The sequence below is a fragment of the Petaurus breviceps genome, unplaced genomic scaffold, assembly GCF_028583685.1.
Source record: "Petaurus breviceps papuanus isolate PSGF00001 unplaced genomic scaffold, PetGlider_PUasm1.0 226, whole genome shotgun sequence".
Taxonomy (NCBI): Eukaryota; Metazoa; Chordata; class Mammalia; order Diprotodontia; family Petauridae; genus Petaurus; species Petaurus breviceps.
In genome coordinates this window covers 10,003,529-10,026,703 of record NW_027185890.1, presented here as the reverse complement: position 1 = coordinate 10,026,703, position 23,175 = coordinate 10,003,529, and the positions used below count along the sequence as shown (strand labels likewise).

The 23,175-nt window shown below is 39.5% G+C and overlaps 1 protein-coding gene across 1 annotated transcript; it reads right to left on the bottom strand.

Annotated features, from left to right (window-relative positions):
- Positions 1-2,972: 2,972 nt before the first annotated feature.
- On the bottom strand, positions 2,973-3,669 carry LOC138166793 (large ribosomal subunit protein uL16-like). Its single transcript, XM_069095269.1, has one exon. It carries the CDS (start codon positions 3,533-3,535, stop codon positions 3,071-3,073), a length of 465 nt encoding a protein of 154 aa, XP_068951370.1. The 5' UTR covers positions 3,536-3,669; the 3' UTR covers positions 2,973-3,070.
- Between the last annotated feature and the right edge of the window lie 19,506 nt (positions 3,670-23,175).

Genomic DNA, 23,175 nt, shown 5'->3' with positions numbered 1-23,175 from the left:
CCTTCTCTAAGGTTATCTTATATCTATTTTGCATGTATAGGAGAGAGACACAGAGAGGGACAGAGGCAGAGACAGAGACAGAGAGACAGAGACAGAGAGAGAGAGAGAGAGACAGAGAGACAGAGAGAGAGACAGAGAGAGAGAGAGAGGGACAGGGACAGAGTCAGAGAGACAGAGAATAAGAATTGTGAGTTTTGAAATAAATTATTTGATGGTATAGTATCAATAATAGGCTAAGTAGTCCTAATGACCATAAACATATAAGCTATGACAGACAGCTTGTACCTGTCCTAACTCTGACCCTATGTCAAATGTATAGATGATCATGGTTCCTGATTGAATGAGGTTCCCAGCCACCCACAGCAGCTGCTTGCTGACACCCATTTCTGGGATCCCCTATTATGAATTCAGACCCTTACCCAATTTCTAGTCCTTACTAGGAAACTCCCTCACTGGAGTCTGGTATCTATAAATGACCTGGGGAACTTCTTCATAACATCTGGGTCTGATTAGGAATGCCACCTTCCATACCTGGCATTGATTACCTGCTCTCAACCAAGCCCATCTCTTAAGGTATAAAATTTCCCAGATCATACCCTTTTATGAGTGTGTACTCCTAGTGACATCTTTGCCAACGTACACATCCCCCTCACATAAATGACCATGGCACTGTGACTGAATCTCTGTTTGTGTTGCCGAAGAGTGTGTGTGTATGCGTGTATGTCTGTTTTTGCCTGCTTGCTATACTGCATAGTAACAAAACTCATACTTGTTCTAGTCTCCCATGTACCAAATTTCTGTAAAACCTTCATTCTGGGTCTTTGCTCTAACCCAAGGTCTGGGGCCAAATAGAACATAGATATTAGAATGTAAGTTTTTTGAGGGAAAGCATGGTTTTTGCTTTTTCTTTGAATACTCAGTGTTTATTAGCATAGTGCCTCACATATTATAGGTGCTTAATAAATACTTATCGTTTGATTATCTGTATTCCTTTCTCTTCCATAATTATTCACTAATTGATCTGGAGATGACTATCTCGACTCACAGAGCTCCTTTGACAAATTGGCTCCATTATTCCTAGGGTGACCTCCAACTAGTGCTTCTTAATGGAACATAACTTTAAACAAGGTGACAACAGAAGTGGGTAGGTTGGCCTTCACGGACTGAGGGAATGTTATACCTCACCAGAGCATGTCTGCAAAAAGGGCCTAAGTAAACCCAAGGCTTGAGCTGCTGCTCCATTTGGCTTCCATGGTCACTTGTCTCTTGAAACCATGCTGTTTATTTGCTTCTCCTTTTCCGCCTTTTAAGCCCTTCTCTCTGATTACATTGCCACACTCAAGGGCCATGGCCTGGCATTAACTCTCAGGGAAAGCATTGTCCCTGAGCACTCAGCTGACCTCTCTGAGATGCTCCACCCCAGGCTGAGCTTTGCAGAGCTTTTGTGCAGTGAAGGAAAGGATTGGAGTGCTCTCCCTTGTCATGATACTCCGGGGAAAGAATTTCATTAGTGCAATCCAGAGCTTCAGAACGAAGGTTCTTCCATTAGGCTCCATTAGTGGTGGAGTGACTGGCCAATCAAGCCCGCCAGTCCTTGAAACATTCTTCACCCTCTTACTCATTGCTTGATGTAATTCTGATTTAGTGTTACCATACTATTGATTGCTACCAGGTAGCAGATAAAATTTTTCCTTCTTTCTTTCAGTTATTAGTTGTTTCTGGTGACCTCACTGGGATGTAAATCGCACGTTGTTGCTCAGTTGTTTTTAAGTCATGTCTGACTTTTCGTGACCCCATTTGGGGTTTTCTTGGCAAAGATACAGGAGTGATTTGTCATTTCCTTCTCCAACTCATTTTACAGATGAGGAAACTGAGGCAAACAGGGTTAAGTGACTTAGGGTCACATGACTTATCACATGATACTTATCTAGGACAAGATTTGAACTCGGGAAGATGAGTCTTCCTTGACTTCAGGCCTGGTTCCATTGTGTTCCCTAGCTGCCTTTAAATAACATTATGTCTCTTTTATTCTGAGACAAAGCAACAAAAGAAGAACATTGGTCCAGGACTAGGAAGCCCTAGATTTACTCTGAACTTTGATGATGTTAGACAAATTACCTTACCTCTCTGGGCCTCAGTTTCCACATCTGTGAAAACATCTAAGATCCATCTTAGCTCTGAATCAACATCCAGATGCCCATGGAACTGTTGCACAGAGAGATTCATCAAATCATTAGCTTTTAGGCTTCTGGTTCACATCACCCTTTTTTACCTGACTTCCTTTCCTTGTGAGATTCCCCATTTTGTACTGGCAGGGTTTGCTCTACAGGTGCCCAAATCTATTCATTTGATTGAGATTTCTTTCCCCTTGTATGGAAAACTTAGTTTTCTGAATTCAATCAGCAATATCTGGGTGGAAAGATGTTTTGTGAAGCAGAGAATCAAGTAATCAATTCATGGGTAACTCCAGTGAAAAACAAATTTCATACAAATTATTCAGGTCAGTGGCAGGGTTGTTAATAAATTATAATAACTGTCACAATTTTTTTGCTAAATTATCTGAGGCCACATTGCAAAGAAATAGAGGGATAACCTTAAAGTCAGAAAAACCTGGGTTCAAGGCCTTCTGTGATGTATAGTGACTGTGTGACGTGGGCAAGCCATTTAATGCCATCAAGAAACCCTCAAAGAATTCAAGTTAAAGATAAATTCCCTGTATACATCATTGGAGGGAATTTCAATGCTGAAAATTCCCCAATCAGATGCAATTACAGGTCTGGAACATCTGAAGGTACAGTCTAGAGATAGAAGCAGGTACAACATTGTGGATTTGACTTGGTTTTTCTTACTTACCGGTGTGACCTTGGTGGGCAAATTATTTCACCTTTCTAGTTCTCCATTTCCTCATCCATCCTCATCCATCCATGCATCCAATGAAAGCTAAATGATTGCAAAAGCTTCCTCCTTGCCCTTTTTTTTTTTTTCCAGTTAGAAGGTAACATGTCTACTTTATTTATGCCTGCAAAAAGGTAGACGTCACAGCACACACCCCTCAGGAGTGGAGTGCCCGTCATTTGTCCAAGGGGCCCCGGCTGGGGATGTACTTAACTCCACAGCCATCAGGAATGAGTCGCTTCTCAGTTATCATATCCTCAAACTCATCAGCATTGAATTTGGTGAAACCCCATTTCTTGGAGATGTGGATCTTCTGGCGGCCAGGGAACTTGAACTTGGCTCTACGCAAAGCTTCAATCACATGTTCTTTATTCTGGACCTTGGTTCGAATCGACATAATAACTTGGCCAATGTGCACACGGGCTACAGGCTTCCCAAAGGCTCCCCGCATGCCAGTCTGGAGCCTATCAGCCCCAGCACATGACAACATCTTATTGATGCGGATGACATGAAAAGGATGTAGCCGCACACGAATATGAAAGCCATCCTTGCCACAACTCTTCACCATATACTTGTTGGCACATATCTGAGCGGCCTCTAAGGCTTCAGATGACAGCTGTTCATATTCATCTGACACCATGTGGCCACACAATGGAAATTCATCCACTTTCGCTTTCTTTCTACCAAGGTCAAAGATTCTTATCTTGGCATCAGGAACTCCCCTGAAGAAACGGGACTTCGGATACGGCTTATTTTTACAGTACCTATAACAGCGGTCGGGACGATGGCCCCTGGCGCCAGTGCCAGCAAGGACTGTATCTCGCCGCAGGGAAAGGGCCCTCCTTGCCCTTTGAGTCTATAACTTTTTGCTGCCTCATCTCTTTAATGTACAAAAAATGAATTACTAGACTTGGAAGAAGCACAGGAAAATTCAAACACAAAACTCTCATGAGTTTTTTTTTTTTTTAATAAATGAATGAATGATATTTAAAGCACAAAGTTTGCTTTGGGATATCCCATTAGGACATTATCTCCTTGGTTTTCTAATTCAGTTCATTCACTTACCACCACCACCCATCTCAACCTCTAATTCCTTCAAGCAGGGCTTTCATCTGCCATACTTCATGTCTCCTACCTTCAGTCATAAAGTAGGAATTGTATTTGGATCATAAAAACTGGATCATCTTGTTTAACCACCTCATTTTGCAATTAAGGAAACTGAGGCCCAAAGAGATGAATTGATTTAACTAAAGTAAGGTACTAGCAGAGCAGAAACTCACCAACATTTAGATTCCCCTTTTTCCATCCCATACTCATCCCCTCGGGCTCAGGCTCTCCCTGCCTTCTAATGGGACAATTAAGCCAATCTGTTAAATTAGCTATATTAATGTATTAATGCAAGAAGGATATAGCACATCCTCAAGGCACCTACTCTGGTTCCTGAGCCACACATGTACATCATAACAGAGAATTTTTGAGACAGTAAATACTATTACAACCTAAAGCACGTTGTAATAGAGCTTCCCAAGACTGGGTAAGTCATAATATATAGTAGAAAAAGCACTGGATCCAGAGTTAGAGAACCTAGGTTAAAATTCTGTCTCTGCTGTTTACTATGTATGTGACCTTGGGGCAAGTCATTTTTGCCTCATTTTTATTATTATTATTATTATTTTGCTTTTTGGAGGGAGGAAGGCAGGGCAATTGGGGTTAAGTAACTTGCCCAAGGTCACATGGCTAGTGTTAAGTGTCTGAGGTAGGATTTGAACTCAGATCCTATTGACTCCAGGGTCAGTGTTATATTCACTGTGCCACCTAGTCACCCCATTTTTGCCTCTTTGGATCTCAGTTCATTCATCTGTAAAATGAAGGGGTTGAAAGAGATGAAACCTTAAGGAAGGGGTGTGCTGGTAAATGTTTAACAACCAACTATAGGAAAAAAACCTTATACCTAATGCATTTTAAAATTTAATCTGCATTATTAACATTTTCCCCTCACTTTGTTAAGTCTAGAAAATCAAGAAAACAATAAATCAATCCCTGATTTGTAGTATTTGTTAATTTCTTAAGTGCAAATATTCACATTCCTGGAACACCTTCCTTCCCTTGGGTAGCTAATGGGACTTAGATGGCAGAGTGGGTAGAGTGCTGGTCCTGGAATCAGGAAAACCTGAGTTCAAATTTTATCTCAGACACTTAATAGCTGTGCGACCCTGGGCAAATCACTTCATCTCTGTTTGCCTCAGTTTCCTCAACTGTAAAATGAGGATAATAACAACTCCTACCTCGCAGGGTTGTTGTGAGTATCAAATAAGATGATATTTATTATGTACTTAGAGCACAGTGCCTGATGCACAGTAGGTACTACATAAATGCTGATTCCTTCCTTCCCTTTCCATTTCTCGCTTTATGAGCCTATTCTGATCATGAAAGGGAACCCAAGAGACTCTTTGGTTTGCTTCTCCCACACAGAAATCTCCAAATACAATTCCTTTTTTCATCTTCGTGCATGTGAGTTAGATATCTCCTGACATCTGTCCAATCAGGCACTGAGTGCATATAGCCTAGGCAATGAGTGCATATACACCCCACAGGAAAATGTATAAGTCGTAAAGGATTCACAGGTGCCCATAACCAGATAGAGAGAACACATCGGGGGGTCCCAGTGGTTCTCCTCATATGGAAACAAACTTAGCTTTGAAATGCCTGCCCTAAGGTTGACCTAACTTGATGCTAGTCTCTCATAACTGGCTAAACCCAGATTACCAGACTTTATCGCAAGCCATCGTGCTAACTGCCTTAAGCAGCTGAACACACACCTTTCTTCCCCCCCCTTCCACTCTTTCCACCCTGCTTTCACCTCTTTCATTGTCCTCTCATGGATCATAGATTTACAAAGTGAAGGAGTCTGACCTTTGACCTCTAGTCTAACCCCCTTATTTTAGAGATGAAGAAACTGAGACCAAGAGATATCAAACGGCTGCCCAAGATCACAAAGGTAGGGGTGGCTAGGTGGCACAGTAACCAAGTCAACACTACCATTGCTTCAAGAAAAAAGTGTCAGTTGACTGCCCCCTGATTCTGTTTACCACTCCTGTGATTCACCTTTTCCTTGCTGGGTTTAGCCAGTTATGAGAGACTAGCATCAAGTTAGGTCAACCTTAGGGCAGGCATTTCAAAGCTAAGTTTGTTTCCATACGAGGAGAACCACTGGGACCCCCCGATGTGTTCTCTCTATCTGGTTGTGGGCACCTGTGAATCCTTTACGACTTATACATTTTCCTGTGGGGTGTATATGCACTCATTGCCTAGGCTATATGCACTTCCCCATTAGTTGTATCATCTTTTAGAGCATAAGCTCCTTGAGGACAGGGACTAGATCACTTTTTATTTGTTTTCCTAATGTTTAGCTCAATGCCTGACATACAGAGTGGTTAATAAATGTGTGTTACTTTATTAATCTCTAAGATCCTTCCAGATTTAATGTTAATAAGAAAATAGGAAGTTTTTATTTTTTTAAAGAAATGGGGCTTAACAATGCTTATTCTTAGGGGGAAATGTGCTTATAGTATTAGTTCAAACAACTGTGATTACCGCCTTCCTGGAATTGTGCCCCATTGAAAAACAGGTTATGGGATTTGTGTCTACATTTAGAGTTGTTAGTAGAAAACCATGATTAAGTCTTTCTGGTCCAATCAAAGGTCCTAGGGGAGAATGAGGAAAAACAATTTTTTTTCCTGGACAATTTATTGGAGGTCTTTCTAGGTGATAGTGGGAAGGATTTTGGATCTGTAGTTGGAGGATCTGGGTTTGAATAATAGATCTGTCACTTAGTGGGGCAGCTAGGTAGCTTAGCGGATAGAGAACCAGGTCTAAAGTCAGAGAGATTCATCTTCCTAAATTCAAACATGGCCTCAGACACTTATTGGCTGTGTGACTCTGGACAAGTCACTTAACCCTATTTGGTGCAGTTTCCTCATCTGCAAATAGTCTGGATAAGGAATGGCAAAATCAATATCTTTGCCAAGAATACTTCAAATGAGGTCATGAAGAGCTGGACATGACTGAACAACAACATACATTTGTTACTACTACCTTTGTGATCTCTCTCTCTCTCTCTCTCTCTTTGCTTTTTTGGAGGGTGGAAGCAGGGTAATTGAGGTTAAGTGACTTGCCCAAGGTCACATGGCTAGTGTTGTGTCTAAGGCTGAATTTGAAGTCAGAACCTCCTGACTCCAGGGCCAGTGCTCTATTCACTTCGCCACCTACCCACCCCTACCTTTGTGATCTTGGGCAGCCGTTTGATATCTCTTGGTCTCAGTTTCTTCATCTCTAAAATGAGGGGGTTAGACTAGAGGTCAAAGGTTGGACTCTTTCACTCTGTAAATCTATGATCCATGAGAGGATGATGCAAAAAGATCAAATGAGATTAATCTGGAAGGCAGCTCAATAACAGCAGAGCTATTTGGGTGCAAAAGGCAAAAACAATAGTAGACCAGGGAAATGCTTTCAGTCTTTGTTCTTGGTTTGTGAGCTCTTATTCCCATCACACCATTTTGTCCTTCTGCTGTCAAGAACTTGGTCTCATGAGTAAACTCTCCCAAATAACCCAATTAACTGAACAAACTCTAATAAGTTTATGTATATTTACAACCAAACTGGCATAGGCCCCTCTTTCTTTGGTATCTCAGTATTGTCTTGGGGGGTCTGCATCTTTGCAACTGGCATATCAAGACAAAACAGTCAGCTCTGGCATGGATGCACTCCCCTCCCCCCCCAAAAAATCATGTGTCTTTACAGTTCCCCTTAAATGGAACCATGAGCAGGGCACTATAGATCATTTGTCATTCTGGGAACTCCAGCCTCCGTTATATCTATTGGTTGACATAATCCTAGGCACAGGAGTCAGGGTGGGCCCCAGAGTGGGTTAAAATGAACCTAACCAAGTCAGGGCTGGGCGGTCAGAGGTACAGGAAATGTTGGTGCTAGGCAAGGCCAAGAAGTGAAGTCAGTTCTAAATGGGGGCATGGAGAAAGGCATTCCCATAGGGCGCAGTGAAATAGGGGTTGAAGTATTCTCACCCAGCGTCTGTTAAACAAACTAATAGGATGTTACACAGAGTTTCACAACCTTATGTTGGGGGTTTAGTTATAATATATTAACAATTTTAATGCAAAATGATTATTGGGTAACTTTGGGAAGAATGTATGACTATCTCATGTATATCTTTTATTTAATGTCTATTTTTGTGCAGCTCAGTGTATATATCTTACTGAGAGGTACCTTGGTTATAAATCTTTATTAATCAATGTAATAAACATTTATTAATTACTTAGTCTGTGAAAAAGCACTGTCTTAGGCACTGAGGCCTGAAATACAAAAATGAAACCTTAGGGAGTTTACATTGTACTGCGAAATTATTATATGTGCACAGTTAAGCAATGGCAAAATATATCTGGAGCAAATGCAAAGTAAATTCCGTGGTGTGTGTGTGTGTGTGTGTGTGTGTGTGTGTGTGTGTGTGAGAGAGAGAGAGAGAGAGAGAGAGAGAGAGAGAGAGAGAGAGAGAGAGAGAGAGAGAGAGAGACAGAGAGAGAGAGAGACAGAGAGAGAGAGATGGAGAGACAGAGACTGAGGGACAATGATAGAGTGACAGAAAGGTAATAAAGACATACAGACAGAGAGAAATAAACAGAAAAAGACAGTGACAGAGGAAAGAAAAAGAGAAAGGAGAGGAATAAAGTCAGAGAGAGAAGAAAGAGAGAAACACAAAGAAAAAGGAGAAAGGAAGAGAGAAACAGAGAGGGAAAGAGAGTGAGAAGACAGAAAAAGAGGGAAGAGGAGAGAAAGAGAGAGAAGAGAGAAAGGATAGAGACAGATATGCAGACAGAGAAGCAAACAGAAAGAGACAGGGACAGATAGAGGAGAGAGAAAGAGAAAGGAGAGGAACAAAGACACAGGGAGAGAGGAGATAGGCAGAGATAGGGGAGAGACAGAGAGAGAAAGAGACAGAAGAGGAGAGATAGGAAAGAGAGAGAAACAGAGAGAGGGAACGAGAAAGGGAAAGAGACAAAAAGAGAGAGGAGAGGGAAAAGAAAGAGGAGATAGAGACCGAGACAAATGAGGGAGAGATAGAGAGACAGGGAAAGAGAGAGAGAGAGAGGAAAAGAGGGAGGGAGAGAGATGGAGATGCTGACAAAGAGAATACTAATAACTGAGGAGATCATGAAAAGCTGAGAACCTTGAAGGGACACAAATATTCCAAGAAATAAAGGTGAGGAGAGAACATTCTAAGCAGGGACAGCCCATGAAAAGGCAGAGTGATGAAGTGAGAGATGGAAAGGCATGCATCCAGAGGGGCTACAAGTCCAGTTTGGCCAAAACACAGGGTGCACTGTGTTCACTCCTAGGCAATACGAAATGTGTGTATTATCTTCCCTGCCCCACTTCACTTCTATTCAAGCTAAGACAGAATCTGAGAATCATCCTCTCTTCTATTTTCTTCTCCTTTTCAGGATAAACTCCATTTTGGTTAACTCTTAACTTTACCCAAAGCAGTTTTCTCCTGGTCCCCAGCAGCTGGAGTACTCTCCAAACTCTCTCTCTCTCTCTCTCTCTCTCTCTCTCTCTCTCTTTGCTTTTTGGAGGGCAATTGGGGTTAAGTGACTTGCCCAAAGTCACACAGCTAGTAATTGTGTCAAGTGTCTGAGGCCAAATTTGAATTCAGGTCCTCTTGACTCCAGGACTTCACTGCACCACCTAGCCTCCCCTCCAAACTCATTCTTTCCCTTCTCTGTCTGTCTCTGTGTCAGTCTGTCTGTTACTGTAAAAATAAGGACATACTTTTAAGCTCAATCTGCACTATCACTATTTTCTTCATCGCTTTCTTCAGTCTAGAAAATCAACAGAACGATAAATCAAGCTCTGAATTGCAGCATTCGCCTATTTCCAAGGTGCAAATGTTGACACTGAAAATGTCAGAAGCCTGAAAGCCCCAGTCTGGTCTAATTACTTTTATCCAGGTGCCTAAGTTATTCAGATATTTAAATAGTCCCCAAACTGAGTTAACAGAAGGTCCTAAGGAAGCACAGCCAAGAAAGCCCATTCAATAAAAGAACTTTCACTGAAAGGCTCCTGCGGCAAGGGTCTGCTGCAGCCAGCTCTTCTCACTGGCTAGCAATACCAGACTGTTCGATTTTCAGTGTAAGTATTTGTGCCTGGGAAATCAGCAAACTTATAAATCAGAACTTGATTTATTGTTTTGTTGATTGTCTAGAAATTTTTTTAAATGGAGTGCAGATTAAATGTAAGTGTGTTGTGGGTACTTTGGTTTGGGTTTTTTGTTTTTGTTTTCGTTTTGAGAATCAAATGTTAAACATTTACCAGCACACCCCTCCCTGGGAGGAACATGTATACATATGTTAGTTTTCCTATACATAGAACTTTCTGTACACCTACCTCACGCTGAGCCATCAGTATTTTATTCTTCAGTCAGAACACAACTCTTACCATAGCCTATGGAAATGAATGTAACCTTAATAAAAACCCAGGACAGCACACCAGGAGCTGGCTCCCAGTCTATCAGGGAATGCTTACCAATAAAAACTGCCTCTACTTCTCTACCCGGTCAGTGGTTTACCAGCAAACCTCCAGGCTGATCTGGCTTCAAGACTGGTTCCCATCAGGGAACAGCTGTCAGTATGGTGGTATAGTTATCCCTTCGATATTACGACTTTCCCCATGGCAATATCATGGATTGGCCTAAGAAATTAAAGGAGAATTTGGGGGTGGAGTTTTGCGGAAGCTGCAGATGACACAGAAAAGGTTTAGAAACCACAAAATATATGTATAGTAGTGTATAATATCAGCATATTTTATCTTTTAATTCCATAAATATACACAATTTCTTTTCTCTGGTACAAAAGGAGGACCACAAAACTTTACTCGGATTTTCCAGACCACGGGGACACTGTGCCCCTAAATATCTGCCCCACCCCCCAATGTGGAAGGGATAACTGTAAATGGATCCAGCTCTCAGACTTTCTTCAGCTTAATGTTGTTTCTGCCATTCCCTTCTTTCCCCTCAAATGCTGATTTCCTGATTCATGACTGCCTAGACTTCTGGAGTTGGTTACTTGCATCTTATCCAGTCTGTTTTACCAGCTCTTTGCTTGTTTTTTTTAGCCTTGATGTGTTCCTCCATGTTTCAACTTGCTGACTAATTTTGAGCTCTGATAACTGTTTTCCCCTTGAAAATTGCTTACAAATTCTCTATTCTTAGCTATGCAGCTGGATCTGTGGTTTCATTTAACATTCATGCTTTGCATGGCCACAACTTTTCCTGAACAAAGAATATTTTTTGTGGCTTTCAGTTAAAATGACAAAATGAAAAGAGGTAACATTCTAGATCAGAAAAGTCAGGGCTCTAGAGTATTTTCAAATGAAGAAAGAAATTTCACTATTTGCTCTCTCTTTTTTGTTTTGTTTCTTCTTTCTCATGGTTCATTCCGTTGGTTATAATTCTTCTTTACAACATGATTAATGTGAAAATATGTTTAATATGAATGTATATGTAGAATCTATATCAGATTGCATGCTGTCTTGGGGAGGAGAGAGGAGAAGAAAATTTAAAACTCAAAAACTTGTGGAACTGAATGTTGTAAACTAAAAAAATAAATTAATAATAAAAAAAGAAAGAAATTTCATAGTCATCATACAGGTGTAGATTTGACCCACTTCTACACTCCTTTAAACAACAATAGCAACAACTCTATATTAGAGTTTAAGTTATCTTTTTGGTCAGCATCTACTCAAATTTACAACTCATAAGCCTCAACTAACATTCAATTTTAACAGACCAAATCCAATTATCTATCAATTTAAAGCAAATGGCACTAAATTAAACAAGAAAAAGACCCCAACACACAATATTCCACAGGCTCCCACCTAAAGAAGGAAAAATCTTCTCTGGACAGCTCATGTTCCTTGGGTTGCATCCCAGCTAAAATAGTTGTCTACTTATGATGCTCCTGCTGGTTACTTTCCTATAGACTTGCTACTCTACTGAAATGCTGCCATCTATTGCTTTTATACTTAATTGCTAGTGCTATGATGTTTCTTCCAAGAAGGGAGAGTTTCAAGCTCCTTTGGGTGATAGGGCATGCCTGAAGCTTTTCTAGCTCTTTTGTGAATCAGGTCTGCAACCACACCCAGCCAGCAAATCAGAGATTCCTTTAGGGTAAATACATTTTTTTCTTAAAAAATAATCTCACTATCCCTTAATAAGAGCTTTCCTGGACCCAGTGATTATTTGGGTTGGGGTGAGTAACTTTCTTTCAACTCTGATCTTGGTCCTGACAGCTGATGTCAAGGTTATTCAAATTACTCTGGAGCTTCACTTAGCAACATTAGAGAGGTAAGGTGAAGCTGACAACCTTTCCTCAACATTCCTGCAACTAAACTCAGGTTACTAGATTTACACCAGGTAAAAGAATGATTTCAAATTGTTGAATTCTGACAAAGAAAATCAATCTGAACCAGCAGCAAAATAAGACTTAAGAAGCTATGTTCAATTCAAGACATTTATTAAAGCACTTACCACCGAACTTTGCTCTAGGCATTAGGTAGCAAGCAATATGTGAAAGAAATATAGGACATTGGTAATCAATGAACTTTTTGTTGAATCACCAGCTAATCTCTAATCCCCTCCTCTCCAACCTCGAAGTTCCCTCAGTATCTACTTTTCCTATTTCTTTTCCTGTAGTACCATACTGACCTGGCCAACTACAAATTCATTTTGTCCAGTTTAACTTGGTCTTGTTGAAGTTCATAACTACTCAGCTCCCATCTCCTTAATACTCTTACTTCTACTCCTGTGTTTATTCCAGACATTTTGGGGAAAAAAACAATTCATTTCCTTATGTAATTTAACTGATGGAAAGTATGTAACATCATCCTTCTAAGAGAAAATATATGTCTGCTTGCATGAGCTTTGAAAAGGGCCTTTGACTAGATTAGAAGAGTTTTTCTTTCAGAGGAGGTCTAGTAAAGACTGTTCCAGAAACTGTTCTTGACATATTTGATCACACCATAGGGAGCAGAAAGGTAGTGTGAATTTTTTTAAAGAAAAAACAAGTAGAAGAGTTTAAAGGTCAACTGCAAATGTGTGTGTATATGTAAGAGAGAGAGAGAGAAGAGACAGAGACAGAAAAAGAAGATACATTGGATTGTTGGGACATCTTTGCTGGTCTTCAATTTTTCCCCCTACCCAATTCCGTCCCCCCCTCCCAGCCAATCCAATCTAGTCTATATCATACTGCCATTAATTTTATGATACACCACTTTCAATATATCACCCTCTTCCTTAATTAGATAGGTAATGCCAGATATTGTACTAGGTTTGGGGGATATAAAGACAAAAATAGTCCCTTTCCTCAAGGAGCTTTCATTCTATGGTGGTAAACAACATGTATACAGATAAATGAATGAATGCATGAATAAATAAATAAATCTAAAATATCTACAGAGTAAACACAAATTGATTTAGATAAGCCTCCATCTATTTTGAGCCCCTGCTCTCCTGATTGGTGATTCCCTCCCCAGCACTACCATTTTAGGAAGGACCCCAGACATACTTCACTTCACTCTTTCTTGGACTATTGTTCTCTGGTCTCCTCCTTAACAATGGTTACTCCCCCTTCCCCTAACTCCTCTATATGTGAATCTTATCCTGTCAGACTATAATGTCTTGGAAGGTAGGAACTGTGTTTTCTTGTCTTCTCTCTTCCCTTGGTTCCTGGGACAGTGCACTTTCCTGGTTCTCCTTCCTCTCAGAACACTCTTCTTCTGTCTCTTTTATTGAGTCTTCTTTTTTTCCATTTACCCCTTACCTATGGGTGTCTCCCAATACTCAGTTCTCAGTCTTCTGCTTTCTTTTCCATACTCATTCTCATAGATCCAGTATCAAATGACTATAAAATCTCTTTCACTAGGTCTGAGCACCAGTTCCTATGGGAAAGAAATACCAACCCCCCCCCCTTCACATGCAGATGGGAAGATAATTACCTATTCCAGAATGATGAGTGATAAAGGCAGCTAGCAAAAACATTAAAGTGAGTAATAACTAATATTTATATGGTACTTTAAGGTTTCCAAAGTGCTTTACATAAGTTAATTCATTTGATCCCCACAACAACAGGAGGTAAGTGCTATTATTATCTCCATTTTACAGATGAGGAAATTAAAGCATGGAGAGGTTAAGTAATACAATAAGAGGTGTGAGGCAGGATTTGAACTCAGATCTTTGTGACTCCAAGTCCTACACTCTTTCCACTGTGCCACCTAGCTGTCTTCAGCAGGGAAAAAAAAAGAAAATTCAAATGTATTGATACCAGAAGTATAAGCCTGGGAATGATTAATGATTGTTGGGACTGAGAAAATGTAGGGTTTTGGTAGAATGGTCATCATTATTAGAATGTATATGTATTATGACTTCCTTAGTTGATACTTCATTCTATAGAAGCAGTCAGAATAATCAAGAAATCAGCAATAATAACATATTTATGCTGTTGATCTGTTTTGATCCAGTGATTCAAATTAGTGTTGAAACTAATAAAAGTCAGTACAGCAGAGCTGTACCACTCTATAGGTAGAAGCCTAAGTAAAGCTTTCAACCTTGGGAAACTCTTGACCCTCAGAAGTCTTGGGATCCTATGTTACCATACATTGCAAGTATTTGTGAGTCTCCTTTAGTATTCATATTTCTGGATTTGACAACATAAGGAACATTTTTTGTCTGTGTTCTTGTAAGGACTGGGAACTCCAAAGAAAGAATCTGTTGGTCTATCTATCTGTCTGTGAGGGCAGAAATCAAGGGTCAAGCCAGGACTTGACAGATCATGAGGAACAGAGGTCATAATGAAATATGGCTCTGCCTGCTCAGAGATGTTTTATCTGCCTGAAAAGTTTGCCTCTCAGGCTTTGTTTAGATCTACTTCCGAAAATCTTCCCCAAAGGAAGAGAGTAGTTCCTTGATAGAACCCTGAAATGGGTCCCAGTCTCATATTTCTAAGTGTTTTCAAGACCTCTCTACTTGAATATACCACTCAATCTAAATTCAACATGACAAAAAATGAACTCATCATCTTCCCTGACCATTTCTATTGGGAAGAATAGGACCATTATTCTTCTCATCTTTCAGAGTCAAAACTGGACTTACTCTCCTTTACTCACTATATCTAATCAGTCACCAAATACCGACTTTCTAAATATCTTCTCGATATGCTTTTTTCTCCCCGTCCTGGCTATTATTTTAATCTAAGGCTTCATGTCATGCTCTTATATTCCTGCAACCTCCTAGCTGGACTCCCTCTATCACAAATCCAATCATATTTTGATTAATCTTTTTGAAATACTACTTTCAGTATAGCATTCCCTTCCTTAAAGAACATAAAAACCCAAACTACTTGTCCAACTATCAGTGACCTTCATACTCTGGCTGTGCTCTAGGACATAAAAACTGCTTTGAAGCACTTAATAAATGCCTTTTCATCCATTCATTATTTCAGATTATTCCCCTCAAGACACCTTCCACTCCAGTCAGGTAGCATTTATCACGGCCCAACACTCACCTAACGAACATACACACACACACACAAACACACAAGCATGAACACACATACGCACACATGGACACACACATTCACACTCACACACATACACACACACTTTACTCATTATTGCTTCTATATTGTTGCTCCTTCTTTTCTCTTCACCTGGAAATAGTATCTCCCATTTTCTCTCCATCCACCTAAACCTCTCAGTCCTTCAAGGTCTCTCTCAAGTCTCCCCTTGTCTATAAAACCCTCTCCAATATTCCAGTCCACGCTGACAGATCTTTCCCTTCCTAAATTCTTGCTATACTTACAAGTAAACACTACAGTGGGCAACAGTGCTCAAAATCGTTCTCTAATTATTTCATGTGTCCTAGTTCAGTCTGGATAGATTGTGAGATCCTCAAGGGAGGAGATTTGTGTCAGATTTCTTTGCTATGTGCCAAAGTACTTAACATATTTCTGGTCACATAGTAGGTATACTATAAATACTTGTTGGCTCATTGATGGAGCTTATCCCCAGATTATCTTTTAACAATTAACACAAGACCTGGATCCAATTTATTTCAACAAACATTTATAAAGTACTTAATTATATGCAAAGCGCTGTATGTCACACTCTTAGTCTTTTATGTTTTTCTGGCTAAACTTCCCATCATGGTGCCTACTCATAGAGTTGCCATTAAAATCATCTTGAATAGTTTGAAACTACTTCTATAGACATTTAAAAAAAAAGAAAACTAAAGAGCTTCACGTCCTGCCACTACCCCTTTCTCACCTTTGAGTTAAGCAATAAAGCTGAAAAGATCCTTCAACAAACAAATCCCTCCTCATTACTGAATCCTTGGGCAGATCAGCTTTTAGGAACCTGAAAGGCAAGCTTCTTAGGAGCATTACCTGCCTATACACGTTTGTCCATGACTGGTTCCTCTGCTCAGTCTAAATAAGGTATTGAATGTCTCATCTGTCTAAGCAAAACTGGGAAGCAAAGTTGTGAGATCTGTTAGGGAAATCAGTAGGGGCTGCTAAAACTGTTTTCTGCAGAGATGAGGGCTTGTAGTCCTAAACCAAGATGGTGGGTTGATACATGACCAAAAATTGTCTTTACATCCCAATTTGATCTTTGGATTAGTGGCAGATTCTAGAAAAATGTTTCCAACAGGCCATAAAGGACCTTAAGAAGCAGATAAGAGAAGTGGAGGAAAAATTGGGAAGAGAAATGAGAACAATGCAAGAAAATTATGAAATGAAAGTCAACAACCTGACTGAGGAAAATAATACTTTAAAAAACAGACTGACTCAAATGGCAAAAAGAGACTCAAAAAGGCAATGAGGAGAAGAATGCCTCAAAAAGTCGAATTTGCCAGATGGAAAAAGAATCTCAAAAGCTCAATGAGGAGAATCATGGCTTCAGAATTAGATTGGAGCAAATGGAAGCTAATGACTTTATGAGAAATCAAGATGCTGTTAAACAGATCCAAACAAATGAAAGAATAGAAGGCAATGTGAAATATCTCATGGGAAAAACCACTGACCTGGAAAATTGATCCAGGAGAGATAATTATTGGACTAACTGAAAGCCATGATCAAAGTAAGAACCTAGAAATCATCCTCCAGGAAGTTCTCAAAGAAAACTGCCCTGTTTTAGAATCAGAGAGCAAAATAGAGGTTGAAAGAATCCACCGATCACCTCCTGAAAAAGATACCAAAAAGAAAACTCCTAGGAATATTATAGCCAGGTTCTAGAATTCCCAGATTAAGGAGAGAATATTACAAGCAGCCAGGAAGAAATAATTTGAATATTGTGGAAACACAATCAGGATAACCCAGGACCTGGCAGCTTCTACACTGAGGTATCGAAGGGCTTGGAATATGGTATTCTGAAGGTCAAAGGAGCTGGGATTAAAACCAAGAGTCACCTACCCAGCAAAACTGAGTATCATGTTCCAGGGGAAAATATGATCATTCAGTGGAATAGAGGACTTTCAAACATTCTTGCTGAAAAAACCAGAGTTGAACAGAAAATTTGACATTCAGATTCAAGAAGCAAGAGGAGCATGAGAAGGTAAACAGGGAAAAGAAATCATAAGGAACTTATCAAAGTTGAACTATTAACATTCCTACATGGGAAAACAATAATTATAACTTATGAAACTTTTCTCAGTAGTTGAAGGGAATAGAAATGTGTGTGTGTGTGTGTGTGTATATATATATATATATAGGCATATGAATACATATGTGAATGTGTGTATATATGTTTATAGGTATACATAGATAGATGGCACAGGACCAATTTAACAGGAAGGGATGATACTTAAAAGATGAAATTGAGAGGTGAGAGGAGTATAATGAGAGGAGATGGGGAGAGACAGAATGGGGTTAACTATCTCATACAGAAGAGGCAAAGGGAAATGGTTACAATGGAGGGGAAGAATAGGAAGGCAAAAGGGAATGGGTCAACCTTATTCCCATTGAATTTGGCTTGAGGAGGGAATGAAATACACACTAAATAGGGTATCTCACCCTCCAGGAGAGTAGGGGGGAGAAGGGGATGAGAGGGGGGAATGATGGAAGGGAGGGCAGGCTGGAGGGAAGGGAAGTTGGAAGCACCCACTTTTGAAAATCAAAGTAGAGAATAGAACAAGTGGGAGGGGGGATAGGAGGGAGGGAAATAGAGTCAGTCTTTTACAATATATCTACTATGTTATTGTTTTGCATTAGCTACACATGTATATCCTATACTGAACTGCTTATCTTCCCAGTAAGGGTGGGTGACAAGGGAGGAAGGGAATGAATCTGGAATTCAAAGTTTTAAAATCAAATATTCAAATATGTATGTATATATATATATGTGTGTGTGTGTGTGTGTGTGTGTATATATATATATATACTATTATCAATACTATTTTACATGTTATTGGGAAATAAGATATACAGGCACTAGGGCATAGAGGTCCACTGGAAAAGTCGAAAGGGGTATGGAAGAAAATATGGGAGAGAGCAGATTGGAGGAGGGGATATCCTGTGGGACTGCTATTTTGGGGGGGGTGGGTAGGGGAAAAACGGGGAGAAAATTTGTAACTCAAAATCTGGCGGAAATGAATGATGTAAATCAGAAGTTAATAAAGCATTAGGAAAAAAAAAAGAAAAATGCTTCCATGTCTATTTAGTTTAACAAACAAACTCTATACACTTGTAGTAGAGGAGGTATGTGTTTGTGTGTGTGAGTTTGTGTGTGTGTTTATGTGTGTGTGTGTTTAAAGAACATTCTTAACTCAGATATTCAGGCCAAAAAGCAATTGGTAAGTTAAAGTGGATGCCAAAGAGTGGCTTCCCAGCTTTAAAAGTGTTGCATTTGAACAAATACTGAAATCCCCCATTGTCTTTTTGATTCCATTAGGGAAGAGTAGTAAAAGAAAAATGGTTTCTCCATGGAAACACATTCCAGTTCCCTCAGTTCCCTATCTTTACCATGCTGAAAGGCAGAGTAAGTGTAAGAAAAACAAAATTTTCACTGAAATTGAAAAGTCAGAGAAAAGCTATTACTCTGGTGCCTTATTTTAAATCTAGAAAAGATCTGGGCACAGCTTGGAGCACCTGGTTTTAGGAGATTGTTGACACACCTGAATGTGTCCAGATTGAGAAGATGCAGGACTTGATGGAGGAAGAAAGCAAGAAGATGGAGGACTTGAAATCAAATCTAAGAGAATTCCTTGAGTATACTGGGGATGTTTGTCCTAGAGAAGGGTTGACTGAGAGGAAGGCATGCTAGTGCCCCTTTTTATATGGGAAGGATTGCCATGTGATTGATGAATGCTTGAATCAAGAAGGCAAAATTAAAAGCACTGAATAGAAATTACAAAGCTGGGCAGCTAGGTGGCACAGTGAATAGAAAACTGGCCCTGGAGTCAGGAGAACCTGAGTTCAAATCTGGCCTCAGACATTTAACACTTACTAGCCGTGTGAACTTGGGCAAGTCACTTAACCCCAATTGCCCAGTCTTCCTCCCTCCAAGAAGCAAAAACAAAAACAAAAAAGAGATTACAAAGCTCCTTAATTTTAGAGTGTTCTCTCTGACATGACCTCCAATTCTTTTCAACAACTTGGAACACCAGCGTCATCCAGTACAGTTATCCTTCCACACTGTGAATTTCCCCATTGTGGTTTTGATATATTATGTGTCAGCATGAGAAATTAAATGGGAATTTGGGGGGAGTTCTGTGAAAGCTGTAGATGACACATGAAGGCCAGCAGATGACACAGAAAAAGTTTAGAAAATCAGAAAAGTGTAAAATATATGTATGATATTATATAATATCAACATATTTTATCTTTTAATACCATAATAAACTTCTTCTCTGGTAAGAAGGGAGGGTGAAAAAATTTTACATGGATTTTCCAGATTGCAAGGGTGCTCCCCTCCCCGCCCATGGGGAAGGGATAACCACATGTTTTGTTTGTACCACATTGTTTGCAGTTGTCTCTGCCATTAGATTGTAAGCTCCTTGACAGCAGGAACTATTGTGCTGTTTTTTACTTTGTCTTTTTTGCCTCTCTTTGTAGTCCCAGGACTTAGGACAGTGTGTAGCACTTAATATTTGCCTTCTCCCAAGTCCCCACTAAACTCTTACCTTCTACCAGAAGCTTTTCTTGATCCTTCTTAAAGAAGTTAGTTCCTTTCCTCTATTGATTATCTCCAATTTGTTATATATATATATATATATATATATATATATGTATATATATATAATATCTTGTTTGTCATGTGGATATAAATGGTGCCCTAAGGGGATAATGTTAAGGGTTAATTTCCCAGGCCCTCTGAGGGGGGTTGAGGCTCATTCTATAGCCCATCCTATAACTTGAGTTCCTGTAACTTGAGGGTGTCTTAATGCCTTTTTCCCCTTATCTTGAAATGCCATACAACTTGTACCAAAAGAATTGCTTCTGTCCCCCTTATCCTGTGTTCCCTATCCTGTCATTCAGCTTCATCATCCTATGTCATGACAATTTTGCCTTATCTTGCAAGCAACCACATTCCTCACCTTGTTTGTAGTTATCCTGTTGCTAAATCTCCAACCCCCATAAGAATCCCTAAAAATTACATCATCGTCCTGAGCATCTCCATATAAGCGTAACTCCCCCAAATATCGGGGTCTCTTTTAGTTTTTTGCTGACGAGGCCCGTGACACTTTTTCATGTAAAATAAAAAGTTCCCATTGGCTAAAAGAGAAGGTCCATGTGAATTCTTTCGCATCTGAGCCTGCTCTCCAACTCTGACCTCAAAGGTTTGTATATAGTCGCTTCCATTTAGTCTCCCTATTAGACTGTGAGCTCCTTAGAGCAGGGACTGTCTTTTTTTGTGTGTGTATTTTTGGTGCTTAGCACATTGGCTGACATATAATAGGCACTTAATAAATGCTAGTTGACTGAATGACTATAGATTATAGTTCAGTTTTTAAAAAATGCTCCCTGTTATAGCTGATCAAGACTGAAAAAAGGGTGCCTTGGGAAGCCTTAATTCTCTCTTGTCACTGTGGGCCTTCAAACACAATGGATAGTCATTTGTTAGAGATATTATAGGGAGGATTCCTGCTTGAGATAGTTTGTGATAATCTCTGAGGTCCCTTCTAATGATAAGAACCTATGATTCTATCATTTCTTTATTTGCAGGAATATAATGATAAAGTTCTCTTAGTTCAAGGAAGTTATAGCTCACAGGAAAGGACTGTAATCATTCTATTAATAAATAATTCCTAAAAAATATGTTTTGCACCACAATATTATTTTCTAATTGTGTTCCTAATGGAGAGAGTGCGGCCCTTGAGGTCAAAGACTTGGATCCAAGTTATAGCTCAGACACTTGTGAGCCTAGTTCCTTCCTTACTTGCAAAATGAGGATAATAAATGTTTACATATAATGTACATTAGTATATAATGTTTATATTTTAAATGGGTGCTAAAATGGAGATAATACTATCACCTGCCTTACAGAGCTATGGTGAGAAAAACTTAAGGGTCTATATGATTATGCTCTATCATTTTGTCGTTGTTATTGAGTAGAGTCTGACTCTTTATTTGGGGTTTTCTTGGAAAAGATACTGGAATGGTTTGCCATTTTTCTTCTTCAGCTTATTTTACAGATGAAGAAGCAGAGTAAAGTGACTTGCCCAGGGTCACACAGCTAGTGTCCAAGGTCAAATTTAAATTCATGAAGGTGAATCTTCTTGACTCCAGGTGAGGCACTCTATCCACCATGACATCTAGCTGTCCCAAAAAGTAATATGTGTTTATATAGCTATTACAAGATGACTGTTGCTTAGTCATTTCAGTTGTGTCAGATTCTTCATGACCTTTTCTGGGGTTTTCTTGGGTAAGATACTGGAGCGGTTTGCCATTTCTTTTTCCAGCTTATTTTACAGATGCAGAAACTGAGGCAAACAACATTAAATGACTTGCCCAGGGTCACACAGCTAGTAAGTATGTGAGGCCACATCTGAACTCAGGAAGAAGAAGTCTTTCTGAGTCTAGGCCTGATATTCTATTGACTATGCTGCCTAAATGCTACCATAAAAATACAAGTCATTCTTTTTAAAAGTTTTATTGAAGAGTGGTGTTGTTTGTCCTCTGTTCTTTTTTTTCATCTTTTATATATATATTTAAATTTATTTATTTATTTTTAGTTTTCAACATTCATTTCCACAAGATTTTGAGTTACAAATTTTCTCCCCATCTTTCCCCTATCCCCTACCCTAAGATAGCAAGCATACTGAATACCCCTTCCCCCAATCTGGTCTCTCTTATCTCTTTCCCCATACTCCCTAACTTTCTAGTAGGGCAAGATGATTTCTATACCACAGTGCCTGTATATTTTATTTCCCAGTTGCCTGTAAAAAATAAATTTTTTTTAAACATTTGTTTTTAAAACTTTGATTTCTAGATTCTTTCCCTTCTTCCCTCCTCACCCACCTTCACAGGGAAGACAAGCAATTCAACTACACAAAATGTAATAGTCATATTATGAAAGACTAACTATATTTCCCTCCATCCTATCCCACCCCCCCTTATTCTATTTTCTACTCTGACACTGTCCCTTTTCAAAAGTGTTTGCTTCTAACTACCCTCTCCCCCAGTCTGCCCTCCCTTCTATCTTCCCCCCTCTCATCCCCTTCCCCCTTTCCTGTAGGGTAAGATACCCAATTTAGTGTATGTATTATTCCCTCCTTAAGCCAAATTCAATGAGACTGAGGTTGACCCATTCCCTTTCACCTTCCTGCTCTTCCCCTCAATTGTAACAGTTTTCTCTTGTCTCTTTTATGTGAGATAATTTACCCTATTCTATCTCTCTCTTTCTCCTCCCAATATATTCCTCTCTCACCTCTTAATTTACTATTTAGATATCATCCCTTCATATTCACCTCCTCCTGTGCCCTCTATCTATGCATACACATACACACATATATACACACTCATATATATTTACGCGCACAGCTATACCCTCTTATACAGACATACATATATATTTATACATATATATTCCCTTCAACTGTCCTCATACTGAGAAAAGTCTCATTAGTTACAATTATTGTTTTTCCATATAAGAATGTAAATAGTTCAACTTTAATAAGCTCCTTATAATTTCTTTTTCCTGTTTACCTTGTCATTTTTC